This window comes from Nelumbo lutea, chromosome 5 (assembly GCF_056320005.1).
Source record: "Nelumbo lutea isolate HS-2025 chromosome 5, American lotus-T2T, whole genome shotgun sequence".
NCBI classification, from domain to species: domain Eukaryota; kingdom Viridiplantae; phylum Streptophyta; class Magnoliopsida; order Proteales; family Nelumbonaceae; genus Nelumbo; species Nelumbo lutea.
Window position 1 is genome coordinate 28615203 of NC_142688.1, and position 14858 is coordinate 28630060.

Sequence of the window (14858 nt, forward strand, 5' to 3'; positions counted from 1 at the left end):
CCCAAGCAATCACGTGATCCATCATATGGGTTGACCTTCTTTTTAATGAGATCCGTACCGTACCACCTCTGCATTATGTTACTTCAGACCCTTGGATCAAAGGCCGCTTCTATTGATCGTGATGTCATGGAACAGCTAACGCTGTAGATCCTGCGCAGAATAAAACATGGGATTGGAGTCGTTGATTTTGGGGTTCTAGCAGAATATCTTTGAGTTCGTGTACTATGATATCATAGCTTTCGAGTAAAAGATTCCGATCGCATTGTAAATGTTAGGTTTTCCTTTGCTTCACACTTTTCTACAGCCCTAGATTTGCGTTCAAAACTCGAAAGTCTTAAGAGTAAAGGGGTTTCTATTCTATACGTCACCATGTTATGCAAATGTCAGGGGCCTTTGATGTTGGGGCATATACGGGTTGAAGAAATTAAGAAATCGGGCTTTGAGAGATCGATCAAAGGGGATGGATTGGACTATTTTTTAGTCCAAATATTTGACTTTTTTATTAGTAAAGTGATGAAAACGAGAAATAATTAATTAATACTGCCAAAGCATTTCCATCGTTTTTGCCAATCCCGTTGGATTTGCACTAAACGACAAATTCCCACAGCAATTTAGCATTGCATGTTGACGTTATGGAGGAGTTTTTGAACCTGAAAATCTTCTTCTGCCTTCCATTGAAGAAACAACTTTTTTTATGAATAATTTCCATTAATTTAATGAATATTTCTTCCCGCACCCCTCCGGAAAAAAAAAAAAACACCTAACCGGTCCAACCACACACACTGTCTGTCTGGTGACTCTGGTCTGCCACGATTGGTGCCGTGCCGGCTGACAAATCTAAAATTTTGCTCAAAGCTCCCACCGGCGCCCCACCCCCTCCGGGCTTCCCCGAACGCAAAACCACACACACCCTCCCTGACTGCCGTGAATCATGAATTGTGCCGTACGTGCCGACAAATCTTACAGCCCAACCTTCTTTATTTTCCGACTACCGCTGGAACGGTCTCGCTATTCCCTACTCTGACATTAATGATAAACCGGATCACAGCGAGACGGGATCTGCTGGGTGCCTCACACGCACATTCTATCTATCATGCATTAGAACATTTCTCGTATTTGTTAGTTAATTTTCAGAAAAATGCTTTCAATGCACGGTGGATGAGCATGTGAGACGCCCAAGTGTGAATAGCAGATCCTGCTCTCACAGCGACTTAGCGACATTCAGAGAATGAAGCTATTTCAAAAGATTTTTTTTCAGGAAACATCAACAAAATGAAATATGAATGAAATCACCTTTATTACAGTCACAGTTGTCCATGCCTTCTACAATTGATTTTGTTTCAAAAAAAAAAAAACAATGCGTGTTTTTGAAAACAGGTTGGACTACGATATCCTTCTCCTTCTCATTCTGGTTAATTTTTAAAATAAAAACAAATGTTGGAGTGTATATAATGCATGATTTACGAAAGATGAAGAGATACATTGTATCATTTAAAACAAAAAAAAAAAAACATGTTTTCCAAAACAAAAATTCAGGAATATATTTTTTGTTTCAATTTTAGAAATAAACACACACATACACAAATTTACATTCAAGAACATGCTTTTCATATTTTTATTTTCAAACCAGATGATTATAATTTATGGAACTCACAACAAGAAAACGAATTTACATTGAAGAAAGTTATGCTTCAAGTTTGATTAAGAACATCTTTTAGTTGAGAGAGTATCTTAGATCACATACAATTCCAAAATAATAATAATAATAATTCGAAGAATTAGAAAATTGCGGCTGTTTGACAAGCTAAAACATAGGAAAACATATTTGACAAACTTTAATTAGATGCTATACTTTCTAGTTTGAATGACATGGTTTTAAACTTGGCATGGAGATTGAACCGCTTTTTCCTCTTGGTTGGTAATTAAACGATCAACTGGTTAGCCCGTGATGTTTTCATTCTAAAAAATTTAAAAATTAAAATAATACATTAAAACACTATCTCATATTAATTATTACTTATAATGCATAAAAGTGCAAAAATTAAACCAAATGTCTCCTTATGACTTTGCCCTCACAATAAAGTGGGGGAAATTAACAAATAAGTATCCTTTGGTCATAAAGAAGTCCACATCCTCAAAAGCATGTGAGGAAATAAATAAATCAAGAGAAAGACTTTTGATGAAGTTAGAAAAAATAAATAAAGAATAACAAGATTTATTGCTTTTATTCTATTCCAAATATACCTTGTTAATCTTTATGTGTTTTTTTGGACATTAAACTTATAAGCATATCTATTTAAAATCAACTTACAATATTCATGTAGATTTTTTTTAGAGAAATAAGAGACAAAGACTACAACAAAGAAAATAAACAAAGGGAGCAAACTAAAAATCTAAAGCAACTAGGATCACCATTCACCAACTCAGAAACTCTTAAGCTATGTTTGGTTTGAAGGAAAAGGTAGGGAAAGGAAGGGAAATGAAGGAAAATATATACAAGGTTCGTAAAGGTTTCTCTACATTTTCCTTCCTTTCCCTACCTTTTCCTTCAAACCAAACACAGCCTTAAGGAGGGCGGAGGCTGTTGCTAATCGAAATATTTGCCTGATCCCTTTGGAGGGGATCAGACCATACGGGCTCCTGTCAACACCCCTTCTGTAGATTGAATACCCAAAAAAAAATCTAAAAGCTAAGGGGGTGTTCTTTTTTCGGATTTTGAGAGGGGGGAAAATTAGTCAATGGGATTTTGGTTCCCATTGACCAAGAATCCCATGTTCTTTTTCCGATTTATGTGGGGAATAGAGAAATTTTATTTTATTGGGTATCACTTATCTGGGTGAGTAAATGACTTTCCCACCTATGGGGAAAGTTGCCAACACTTGAATGAGATAAAAATGTCCTTTTTAATAATAGATTTTTATGGTTAAATGGTCATTTCCTTATTTACATGAGAAATAAAAGAATTTGGGTAAATGCACTTAACCGGGTAAGTGTTTCCCAGAAAAACTTACCCAAGTAAATGCATTTACCCAGGTAAGTAATTTACCGAAAAGCAAATGAGGCCTAAGTGTATATAATCATATGTATTTAAATCGGTTCTAATTGAATCATATCAGGTTGGATGGGGATGGCATGATCAATTATAAACAAATCACATTTGGATCTCCCTTAATTGGATGAGGATTGAATTTGAATGTCTTCATCTTGTCTACCATCCCTCTTTTATCCTTTTTTTTACATAGGACTGGTCTAGAATGTAGAGGTTCTCTAGACAGCTTTTACACTAATGCCACAACATCTTCTCACATGGCAAGATTGAGTTCATGAGTAACTGTGCACCATATTGCAAAAGAAAGGCGCAACCCTTTTCAGCATTACTTTAAGAATTAATTCTTGGATTGGTAGTGGTTGGAAGAAAGGCTATCAGCACCAAATTTTCTTTTCAACTTATTCAAGTATTAAATCTAGCTCAATCTTCACAAATGTTGCATTTGATTGCACACATAAAACAAAGGAAAACAAATGATTTCTTAGGAAAATAAATATTGAAGGGGGAAATAGATCTTTTTCTTAATTTTTCTGGTGTTTGGTTTAACCTGGAAAATAGACATAAGTCGTTGAGAAATATGCTTTGTGAGAATTGAATAGACCAACCATCCATTCAGAAAGTGACTGACTTAAATTGTTAATTAGAAAGAATTAACACTATTTTTCTAGAACTGGTACTCAATGTTTGGAATTCACTTATTTTCCAAGGCCTTTTAGAATGAGAAAACTTTAGCTGTTGGGGGCCAACTGACTGGGCTGTTGGGAAACCCATTCAGTCCCTCTCTTGGTTGTCTTTTTAATAAAGGGGCAATTACTCTTTTACCCCACACTCATGGTAACATGTCATGTGGAAGAACATTCCCAATAGCCAAAATTTTTTTTCTTAAGGTGTAACCAAACACAAGAAGTATCATCCTCTTTGGAAATTATATGTTATGCTTCATTTTACATGCAACCAACTGTAGGGATATGTTTAAAACCGAACCAGCCCCACCAGTTTTTGTATTGTTCCAAACCAAAGTTGAACCGAATCAATCAATTAATCAGTTGATCGATTCAGTTCTTTGTTTTTTTTTTTTTACATTTCTAATATATACTATAAATAAATATATAATATATAATGCATATATGCTTGTATATAAATAAATAAATATATATATATATATATATATATATATATATATATATATATATATATATATATATTTGATTGGTTCAGTTAATGATCAGTTTTCATAATGGTTAATCAAAACTGAACCAATATATATGGTTTTTCAAAAACACTGAACTGATTGGTTTGATTAACCAGATTTTTGGGTATGGTTTTATTGGTTTAGTTTTTTCTAATTTTTATTTTTCTCATGAGCACCCCTATCCAAAATGGAAAAAGAACATAAAAAGCAACATGATCCTTTTCCCTATATAACTATCAATGTATTACTTTTTTCAAAACATTACTTAAAAAATATAAATAAAAAAGGCAGAGTAAAAGACTAGCCTTTTCTGTTACCTCCTCTAATCTAGAGGTGGGAAGCAAGGGAGGATCGATTTTTTTAATAGATTGTTTTATACAAGAATATATTTGATAATTGATGGGTTAACGACCAAATAAATGTTGGAAGTAGTAAATAATCTGAAGAGCATGTAAGGATCGTTTTTCTTTGTAGTTTGTTGTTTTCTTCTCCATTCACTAGTATAGTTAGTGTAGTGCATCAAAGTGCCCCAGCCGTTGATCTTGATTTGCATACAAGCCACGAAAACAGGCCAGCCTAACTTAGAGTTTTGAACCGTTGATCTTGATTTGATGACTCCTTGAATGGGCTCAATTATTCAGTTGTTTAGACAAATCAATTGGAACATTTGTTGCATGAAGTTTTCCAAATAGGGCCCATAAATCATAGTCCAAAATACAAGGATTATGTAAACAAGTCCATGCAAACCCCTGAGTCGGTGAGTCCTGCCCTTTGCCCTACAGATATGGTGATGAGAACTATGAAAAGACAGACTCAAGACAAAAAGTTGGGCATGTCTTTTTACAGGTCCCATGGCCCATGGGAGTATGGGACATGGGAAGTCAAGAGAGTTAGTTATTAGCTTCCTCCAGAGGTATTTGTATTGATAAAAATATGCAACCTTTAAAGGTGGAGGGCCATGCAACCAAAAAAAAAAGCAAGGCTTAAACCCTATATTTTGCTGATGAAAATCCCGAACCACGACATTGTGAAATAAAGACTCTATTCTCAGAAACTAAACTAGTAGGGAAAATTAGGGTTGTGACTGACTGTGCGGATTTCCTACACTTCATTAAAGTTGAAACAAGCGTCCTATTACACACGTATAATTAACGAGGCACTTGTGATCACAGACTGAATGAAAGTGAAAGAAAAAAAAAACAGTGCAGGAAAATAGGAAAATAGAGTAAGAGATCCCAACACACTGTAAGACTGTAACTGCAGTGAGAGATCAAAATCAGATCAAAGTTTGCACAAGGATTCCGTCCATGGACATGGGCATTGGGCAACAATTGCTGAGCCATGTTGAATTTCATTTTATATATGAGCCAATCCAGAAGATCGACTTTCCCATAACCATAATCATCCTTCCGCGCGATCCAAAGAAACCCATTTTAGATTTTAGAAAACCCATTAGTTTCCTTGGAAATTAATGATATGCGAACAAAATAGTTTTTTTATAGGCTGCAAATAAAATAGTTTTGAAGGCGCACAGTGGCCTACTTCTACTTCACACAGTTGGGTTGGCCTGTGGACTTTCAAATTACGTGTGATTGTGTCTTTGTGTAGCTATCAGATGGAAACAGTTTCAACTTTCTAGTAGCCGGGGTATTCTGATACTTTACTACCAAAATTTTGAACACCCTTCTCATGAATTATATTATACTTCATTGAGATAAAGGCCATAATTCCACATTTCTTCCTTAAAACCCAAATTACATTTCATAGTAGATTAATCGATTCAACCCTAATAGACCAAACCCATAAATTCCATCCCTGTATTGAAGAGTTTGGATCTCTTGCCCATATTTATTAGTCACACATGGAAAATATCTCATCCTCTGCATAGTACTGGGCAGGAGATCCGGTGTTTATAATGACACTTCAATAATATCATAAATTATATAGGGAAAAAAAAAAGAATGGATGACATACATATAAAAATTGAAGATGGAGATGTTCACTCATCACTGTTCACTTGTTCAGTACTATTTGCAGGGAGTGAAATCGCAGGGTACCCTGCCAAAGCCTGAGTTGGCCCTCTTAAATCGCAATGCTGTCAGGAGGACCTCTCGTGGAGAGCCCATTAAGGCCCAGTTCATGTGGGAGATGACCTCAAGCGTATGATACGTAAACCTGATGCTGTTGTAGGAATTAAGAAGTGCAGCGGTTCCTTCTCTTAAAAGGGTCCTGTACGGGTCTCCCTTCCCTTGGATCCCTTGTCGTAGTGTCATGTCGGTCCCATATTTCCTTGCTGCGATCAGTCCGAAAGCAACAGCCACTTTTGTATCTGGTTCCACCACCTTCCAGTAACATTGGTACTGTGGCATCATCCAGTTCCTAGCATATCACATCCGTCTGATCAGGATAAAAGCTCTAAGAAAGAAAACTGAAGGGGCATTGATTTAATGTTGAAACAATTAAACAACAGAAGAAAATTGAAGGAGCCACAGTTTTGGATCTGGGCCATGAGCCTTGATGCTTGCCAGCTGTTGCATATTTAGGGAATCAGACTCGCCCTGGATAGTAACCAACTAACCACTCAAAAGAGGATAAGTGCCCACATTAAAAAGTGTGGCATATATACTTGCGGTGCAATTACTGTGGACTTGCATTCAGCAAGGTGTGATCGTTCGGTGCTACACTCTTTTGCTATGCACTTACCGTTAGTCTGTGACAGGTGTTCTATGTAAAGTGTAAACAGGGGAAACGTAAATCTATGATGCCGGAAAAAGTATGATAAACCCCCGTGAATTTTTTGATGAATGCCAAACTAATTAGTTACCACCTTTAATGATATGGGTTGATTTGCTATAAGTAGTTATTTAGATACAATGCTTTTACGTGGGAAGCAAACTTACTGGGAGGGACAGGCGGAAGCTTGAAAGAAAGGAATGTGCGGCATCGGAGGAAACCTGGCCGATGGAGGACTCGGCGGTGTCACCACAGGAGGAGTCCTTGGGACCATCGGGACAGGTACCGGATTGGCTGATTTCGGGCAAAAGGACATGGGCTGGGTAGGTTGAGAGAGCAAGGAATCCACGGTATAAAGCTCCATATCAAACATCCTGAACATAAGCCTTAGGTTCCGGGCAGGCCCCGCCGATGCTGCACAACCGGTTGGCGAATCTTGACCGCTGTTGGACACCTGGGCATAGCAACCACTTAAGTCGGGTGTGCCTTCGAATCTCATGGCGTAATTCCCAAACCAGTTGGTTGTCTCTTCCTTCCACATCGTCGCCTGCCCGTTGCTTCCTCCACACACGACTGTAACCTTCACCCCTGCAAATGGTTACGAAGTTCACACACACACACAAATAAAATACATATTTTCTTTAGTAGCTTTTAAACGCCAAAGTAGAGAACAGAAAGGGAAAATGATCGAATGGTGACTCACCGTAGAGTGGGTAATCGAAAAGGCTTTTCTCACCGTCCCTGCATTGATCGCAGAAGACGGTGCCGGTAACCATGGCATCGCCTAGTGTTTCACCAACGGACGCAACGAGAAGGAGAAGAGTTGATAAGAAGAGTTTCCGGAGAGAATCCATGGAAAGTGGAGGATTGTTGGACAAACCAAATATGATTTTGATGAGTTTGAGGAGTTCAATTACAGACTGAGAGAAAAGACCGGCAAATAAAGCGGGTGAGCGGGGGGTGACTCTTCTCTACTCTCAACTGTCGCCATTTATTGAACGAGGACTAAAGAGTTGAAAAAGAAGCTTTGCATATCCGAAGTACGGTAAATCATTTAGCTTTTTCCATAACGATTAAGACCTGGCTTTACTGTCTTATAGAATAATTAAGGCTGTGAATGTATCGGATTTAATCATTTGCTTTAACTTTTTAAAATATAAAAAACTTCAAAAAGTTAATTAGTTTCAACTTTTATATATAATAAATTAATATATAATATACTGAATTTATTATATATATATATATATATATTCATATATACTATAATATATAAAAATATATATTCTTATAATTTTAAATATAATTATATAAAATTATAAAAGAAAAAAATAAATATAATTATATAATTTTAATAAATTAAAATTAATAAATATTATAATATAATTGAGTTTAAGTTTTATTTAGATAAAATAAAATCAAATTCGAATACAATCAGATTATATAAATACACCATCTAAATTCAAAATAATCCAATTAGATATTACAGATCATCATTGACAGGCTTAAGAATAATAGAAATTGTCCCCGAGCAATTTGGTATATATTTTTTTAAACTGTAATAACTACGGGGGCATTTTAACACCGGTCCCTACAACGATTCGCTTCTAACATATTTTGCATTATATCAGGGTGTCCATGGGCTGGGCAAAGCCTAAGTCATAGCCCCGCTAAATCTGGCCCAGACTCCGAACCTGACATAAGTGAAAAGGCATTTTGTATCAGCTATACTCCCTTCAAATTTTAGAACATCTGCACTCAAAAATTCACAGGTATCATGTCTTTTCAGCCTTAAAGATTTTGTATATGTTTAGCATTTGTAATCAGTTATAACCCTTTAAATTTTAGAACATCTGCACTCAAAAATTCACAGGTATCATGTCTTTTCAGCCTTAAAGATTTTGTATATATTTAGCATCGGTGCTGCATATACAACACCGTGAGCTATTACAGATAGTCGCATCGCTTACCACGATCACATTTCACTTCGTGGGCCCTTTCTCGCTTAGTAACTCCTTTTCTTGTGGTTGGACGACCCAGCAGTGTTGTTACCTTCTCTCCGGGATGGACACAATTTCTTCTAACGCTAGAAGACCACAGGAAGACATCCGGGACCATAGCATGTCGTGAAAGAAGCGCACTGGGCGGACGTGTTTCAACTTTCAATCGTTTTAAAAAATGGTCTTTTTTTTTTTTTTTTTGTTTCGAAGTGTTATTGTCAGATAGAACGATTTAAAAAAACGGTCTTTAATATCAGTGTTTCATATATGTTTTTAGTATTGGTACCTATTATAGGAAGTTCACGTCACTGTTACATTATATTTTCGATTATTGGCAACAACAAGCTCCAAATTGAGAAAACGTCGATTTTGACGTTTCCCCAGACCACACCTTGATTTCTAAGGCGTTGTTTAAAACACCATTTTTTTATGAAAAAATAATTCCGAACCTATTACCATTTTCTGGAGGAATGATTTTTTCAACATGACACTGATGTATCACTATTTCCTAGAACAACGGCATCAATGCCAAACACTGCCTTTTCCTTTTTGCACTTTACACTACTTGCTTCTTTTAAATGTACAGTTTTTTTTTCCATTAAATGTAAAAATGAATAATAATATTATTATTATTATTAAATCACATTCGACTAAGTTAGTTCATGATTTTAAATCCTAACCTCGACTCCCAGGAGTTTGATTTGCCACTATTAGATTAATGAAATAAAGATGACGAAAACGAAAAAAAAAAAAAAGAATAGTACGAATGGACCCAAACATATGTGAAATCATTAAATATAGTGTGGGTAGATATCATTCAGCCGCTTTGTACGTTAAGATCCAAACACTACTAATCTACCATTTGCGTCCTGCTGGACAAAACTACTCTGGCAGAAAGAAATAAAAATGGATCCACAACGAACAATGAATGGGCTATGGACCCCAGGACCCAATTCCATGCAGTAAAGTTTGAATTAAGCACTTGAATCTAATGAATTCGTGTTCCCAATCCTTGTAATACTTTATTCATTTATTTATAGCCGTTATGTAGTTGGAAGGTTTTTGGCCTTTTGGCGGTGGAGGATACATGTGCTATGAGTTGGGCATGTAGACGGTGAAAGAGCATTGATGAGGAGAGAGAGGATTAGCAGCTTACGCTTCTGGGGTCTTCCATCTTTTAAATTTCAACGAACATTTACGGCTTTTAATCGTGGTGTTGATGGAATGGCAGGTTTCTTCTTTATTTATCACTTTGTTGTCCCTCTATTCTTCTTATATTCTTGTGGCCTAGTTTCATTTCTTTTTTTAGGTGAAAGTAATGACTTCCATTGACTGATAAGAATTTGAATTTGATCCTTAAGAAACGTCTTCGCAACTCCTTATAAGTGTGTATTGAGAATATTTTTCTATAAATATAAACATATAAGTAGAGAGATATTTTCAATTTATAGCTACAAGAAACTGTAAAGATGGTGTGAAAACGGTTTTATGAGAATCAAATCCTAATTCGACTGATAACATGGATAATGAAGATGTTAGAGATGCAATACTATAACATATGATTATGAAGACCCAAAACTTACAACTTAAGATTGTATGCATCTAGGACTAGGGGAGGTTGTATCCATCTTGGAAGGAGTTTGGGTTTCCTGCACTCGGTCTCGTGAATGATGGGTGCACTCCTAATCAAATTGTGGCATCTAAGACTTCGCATGGCACTTCACTTCACTTGTGCTAGTCATTCAAAGTTTAAACAGCCGCTTTGCCTTGTTTGGGAAACAAGTGTCTATTATTAGTGTTTATCTAATAAGAATTTATTAGTGTTTGAGAGGTGTTTATTCCATGGTTTTTAAAATTGGATCGGACTAAAAAAATTGGGTACTGGTCAGGTGATCGATTCTGTTTTACCCCATAATCATTATTTTGTCAAAAATAATTGATTTGGTCAATAAATTGTTGACTTGGGTAGTTGAATCGTTTAACGGTTTGATCATTTTTTATTTTTTTGTCAGAATAGACCATTCATTCAGTTCAAATGATCGGACCGTTCGACCCAAAAACCAAACCCTTGACCAATTCGTTGTCCCATTTAATTTCAAAAACCTTGGTTTATTCTAATTTCTTATTATTAAAATAAGCTTTTATTTGCATTGAGTGTTTGATTAGCTGCTTATACCATAAAACTTATTGCCAAAATAATGACCAAAGTTTGGTCACTTGATAAAATCGAGTATGGTTAAAAAAAAATTGCAAAAAGAGTGATGGAAGAGGTTTCTGTTTTTTCTGGACTCAAATGCCCTTAATAAAAGATGCGGGTATGTGACTATTTTCTCGTTCTGTGTTGTCTTGACTCTTGAGTCTCTCCCTCTTCTCACATCTCAGAGTTTCCCAAAGTGATATAGAGACTTGGCTCTCAACACACACATCAGTCAGTGAGTATCGCCTTATGAGAACGATTCCCTTTGAACATCTCTCCCAGGTAAATGCCATGTTTGCAATGCACATTTTGGGATCACATGCCAACAAAATATGTTCCAACTTTTAACACTCTACTAACATCATATGATACCGTACATCTCAGGTCTTATTTTTATTTTTATGATGGGCTCTAATTTCATGGTGAAATATGCGGATCAAATTTATAGGCTCAGTTTGGAAAGATTACAAATACAAATATATAATATAAATACATACAAAATATAAGATTTTATACTCTATATATTTATATTTGTACCCCTTTCAAACTGAACCATAGGGTATTGGAACATGTTTTATTAATAGGAGATCCCAGCTTAAATTCAAACTGGATTTCCTGCCCACTACCCTCTACCCACATTATGAATTGCAACCACACATGGCCATTTTTAATTGTGAGATTGTGTGATTGCAATTCAAGACGGATAAGGTGTGGACAGAAAAAACTACCTTCTCTATACTACAAACATGACAAAATATCAGACCCACTAAGTTTCTTAATGAATCCTCCACTAAGTTTCTTAGTGAATCCTCCACAGTGTCTCATGACCGGGCCAGTATCAGTGTATTAGTCTAAAAAAAAAAGATATTATCATACACCTCCCTGTATTGGGAGATCCCTCGACTTCCAATCAAACAACTGAGCACAACTTAGCTTTCTGAATGGCTAGAGAAAGTTGAAATTAAAGAGTTATATTTCAACCAATGTTTTAAAAAATAACTCGGAACTGAAAACGTTTTGGCCACTGATTTCTGAGTCAACAGTTCAACCATCTGGTTCGAATATACAGTCCGTTCTAACAAAAAAATAAAAAATTAAAAAATATATATAATTAAAATAAAAACTGGCCAGAATCGTTCGATCACCTGGATTAATGAATCATTGACTGATTCAACAGTTTTTTGCAAAAAGCCAAATTTATTATAAAACGGAACTAGTTACTTGAACAATTCCAAAGCTAAATGGTCCGACTGTCTGAATCAATAATAGTTCAAAAACCATGATTTCAACAATTGCCTGCAATCGTTGGAGATATAAATCGGACCATATCAGGCCCGACACAATTGTGTGGACCGTGCTGTGCCTAAGGTTTTAGGTCTGGCCGGGCCGACAAAAAGGTCCCTCCACTCTTGTATCCAGTCCTTCAATTCAAACTCCTGTCAGAGCTTTCAGACACTTCATCCCAAGATGAGACCCGAGCCAAACTTGCTGGCGGCACTGCAACCAAACAACATTTCATGGGTGCTTTATGCTTTCATCTTCAAAGTTACATGGAGAGCAGGAGGCATCCGACACCTTTAATTCTCTTGGAAAGATTCAATTTGGACGGAACGGCACCCATTAAACACCACCATGTAGGAATATTACTGCTATCGGCTGAACAGACTGAACTCCATTGGAAGATAATCTAGATTTTTTTTTTGGCCTTTTATTATTACAGTTAAGTTGGACTGCTGAACTGTTGAACCCATGACCAAACAAACTCAGTCCCACCGAGATTTTGATTTTAGTGAGTTTCATGAATTAGAAAATTCTTCAGCCTGAACTAATTAATTCTCATTTTCATAAGCCTGCAGCCCTACATTGTTATCAAACTGGAATGGCCATATATATATAGGATTGTTTTACTGTTCAATTCAACCGTTGAACTCACCCAAATGATAAATACAAGCTTCTAACTAGTACTAGTAGGAAATCAAAATTGTGTTTATCTTGTCTCCTATTATTGCAGTGTGGAAGGAGGATGAATGGGTGCAAATGCATTTCAACCTGTAGCGAAGTTCTGCTATACGATTGCTCTGTTGATCTCTCATCTGCCAACATTTCGGATCTTAGCTTTGGGATGTGAAGGAGCGCGATCCGGCCGGTCTTAGCTGTCCGCTGCCTTGCTTCCGAACGGGGTAGCCCTGAAACGGAGGAGATGGGAAAGCTCCGGGGGGAACCTGGTGTAGAGGCTCCGAATCTCAAGTTAGAATCTTTCAAAAGCAAGGTAATACCAGATAGCGCAAAGTTTGCATACCTCCGTTGTCGGGGGGCAGGGGGCTCTTATAGTCACTTCGTGTACTCGTCCCGAGGCCTTGTCAGATCGGGTATGATTACCCTTGCGCTTGTCAACTCGGCCGTCGTCCCTTCTGCTGAGACAGAACCGTCACTGCCTAACCGTCTAACTGGAGATGGCGGCGTCAGTGGCGGTGGTAGGTGGCCGTTTAGAGTGCTGCTGCCAAACGTCAGATCCCAAGTCAGTCAGGCGTGGCGCCCTCGGGCACGGACTTCCCTGGTGTCAGGCATGGTACGACTTGTTTGGCTTTGGTGCCTAGAAGATGATGCGAAGTGCTGAGCGAGGCAGTCTTGAGCTCGGAGGTATCCCGAACTGTTACAAGGTGGGTCAGTTCGGCGAAGTATATCCCAAGCTGTTACAATGTGGGTCAGTTCGGTGAAGTGTATCCCGAGCTGTTACAAGGTGGGTCAGTTCGGCGAAGTCTATCCCGAGCTGTTACAAGGTGGGTCAGTTCGGCGAAGTCTATCCCGAGCTGTTACAAGGTGGGTCAGTTTGGCGAAGTGTATCCCGAGCTGTTACAAGGTGGGTCAGTTCGGCGAAGTCTATCACGAGCTGTTACAAGGTGGGTCAGTTCGGCGAAGTCTATCCCGAGCTGTTACAAGGTGGGTCGGTTCGGCAATGTCTATCCCGAGCTGTTACAAGGTGGGTCAGTTCGGCGAAGTCTATCCCGAGTTGTTACAAGGTGGGTCAGTTCGGCGATGTCTATCCCGAGCTGTTACAAGGTGGGTCAGTTCGGCGAAGTGTATCTCGAGCTGTTACAAGGTGGGTCAGTTCGGCGAAGTCTATCCCGAGCTGTTACAAGGTGGGTCAGTTCGGCGATGTCTATCCCGAGCTGTTACAAGGTGGGTCAGTTCGGCGAAGTCTATCCCGAGCGGTTACAAGGTGGGTCAGTTCGGCGATGTGTCCCCTTATCCCCGCCTAGGCTTGGCCCCTTCTGCCGAGCTGTCGTTTCTGCCACGTGTCACATAATGAAGAGGTCGGGCCAAATCTTCCTTCATCAATTGCCCCCCACTCCTTGCGCCGAGGGTCTTGCCATGGTGCGGGGAGTTTTCGCGAGGTAGCTGGTGGATTTGTCCCGTCGTTCAAACCTTCACTGTACGAGACGCTTTTGCTAGGGTTCTTTCGGTTTCCGAGGAGGCTGGGAACGTGCTTACTCAAGAACGCTGGTGGTTGTGACCGCGCGTTTTAAATTTCAAACCAACTCGCGCCGCTGGGATGTGACAGCGGGTCATTTCAAAAAGGCACGCCACTACTGTACGTGCGCAGTCGACTGTCAGGGAGACATGCGGTGCGTCAGTTTCGAAAAGACGCATGTGAAGCGACGTCGGTTTCAAAAGGATGCGCTGACGTTT

At 38.2% G+C, this 14858-nt stretch overlaps 1 protein-coding gene and 1 long non-coding RNA gene across 3 annotated transcripts; one reads left to right on the forward strand and one right to left on the reverse strand.

Annotated features, from left to right (window-relative positions):
- Window positions 1–5931: 5931 nt before the first annotated feature.
- On the reverse strand, window positions 5932–8042 carry LOC148851299 (Pollen Ole e 1 allergen and extensin family protein). Its single transcript, XM_088947847.1, has 3 exons — window positions 7678–8042; window positions 7142–7562; window positions 5932–6620 (listed from the first exon to the last, which is right to left on the reverse strand). The coding sequence occupies exons 1-3, from the start codon at window positions 7826–7828 to the stop codon at window positions 6269–6271; spliced, it is 924 nt and encodes a 307-aa protein (XP_088803973.1). The 5' UTR covers window positions 7829–8042; the 3' UTR covers window positions 5932–6268.
- On the forward strand, window positions 7876–9290 carry LOC148851300 (uncharacterized). Of its 2 annotated transcripts, none has more exons than XR_016099968.1 (3): window positions 7876–8014; window positions 8603–8743; window positions 8862–9290. It is a non-coding gene; the product is annotated as an uncharacterized LOC148851300 (long non-coding RNA). The 2 variants fall into 2 exon arrangements; XR_016099969.1 differs by having other exon boundaries at window positions 9015–9290.
- Window positions 9291–14858: the final 5568 nt, after the last annotated feature.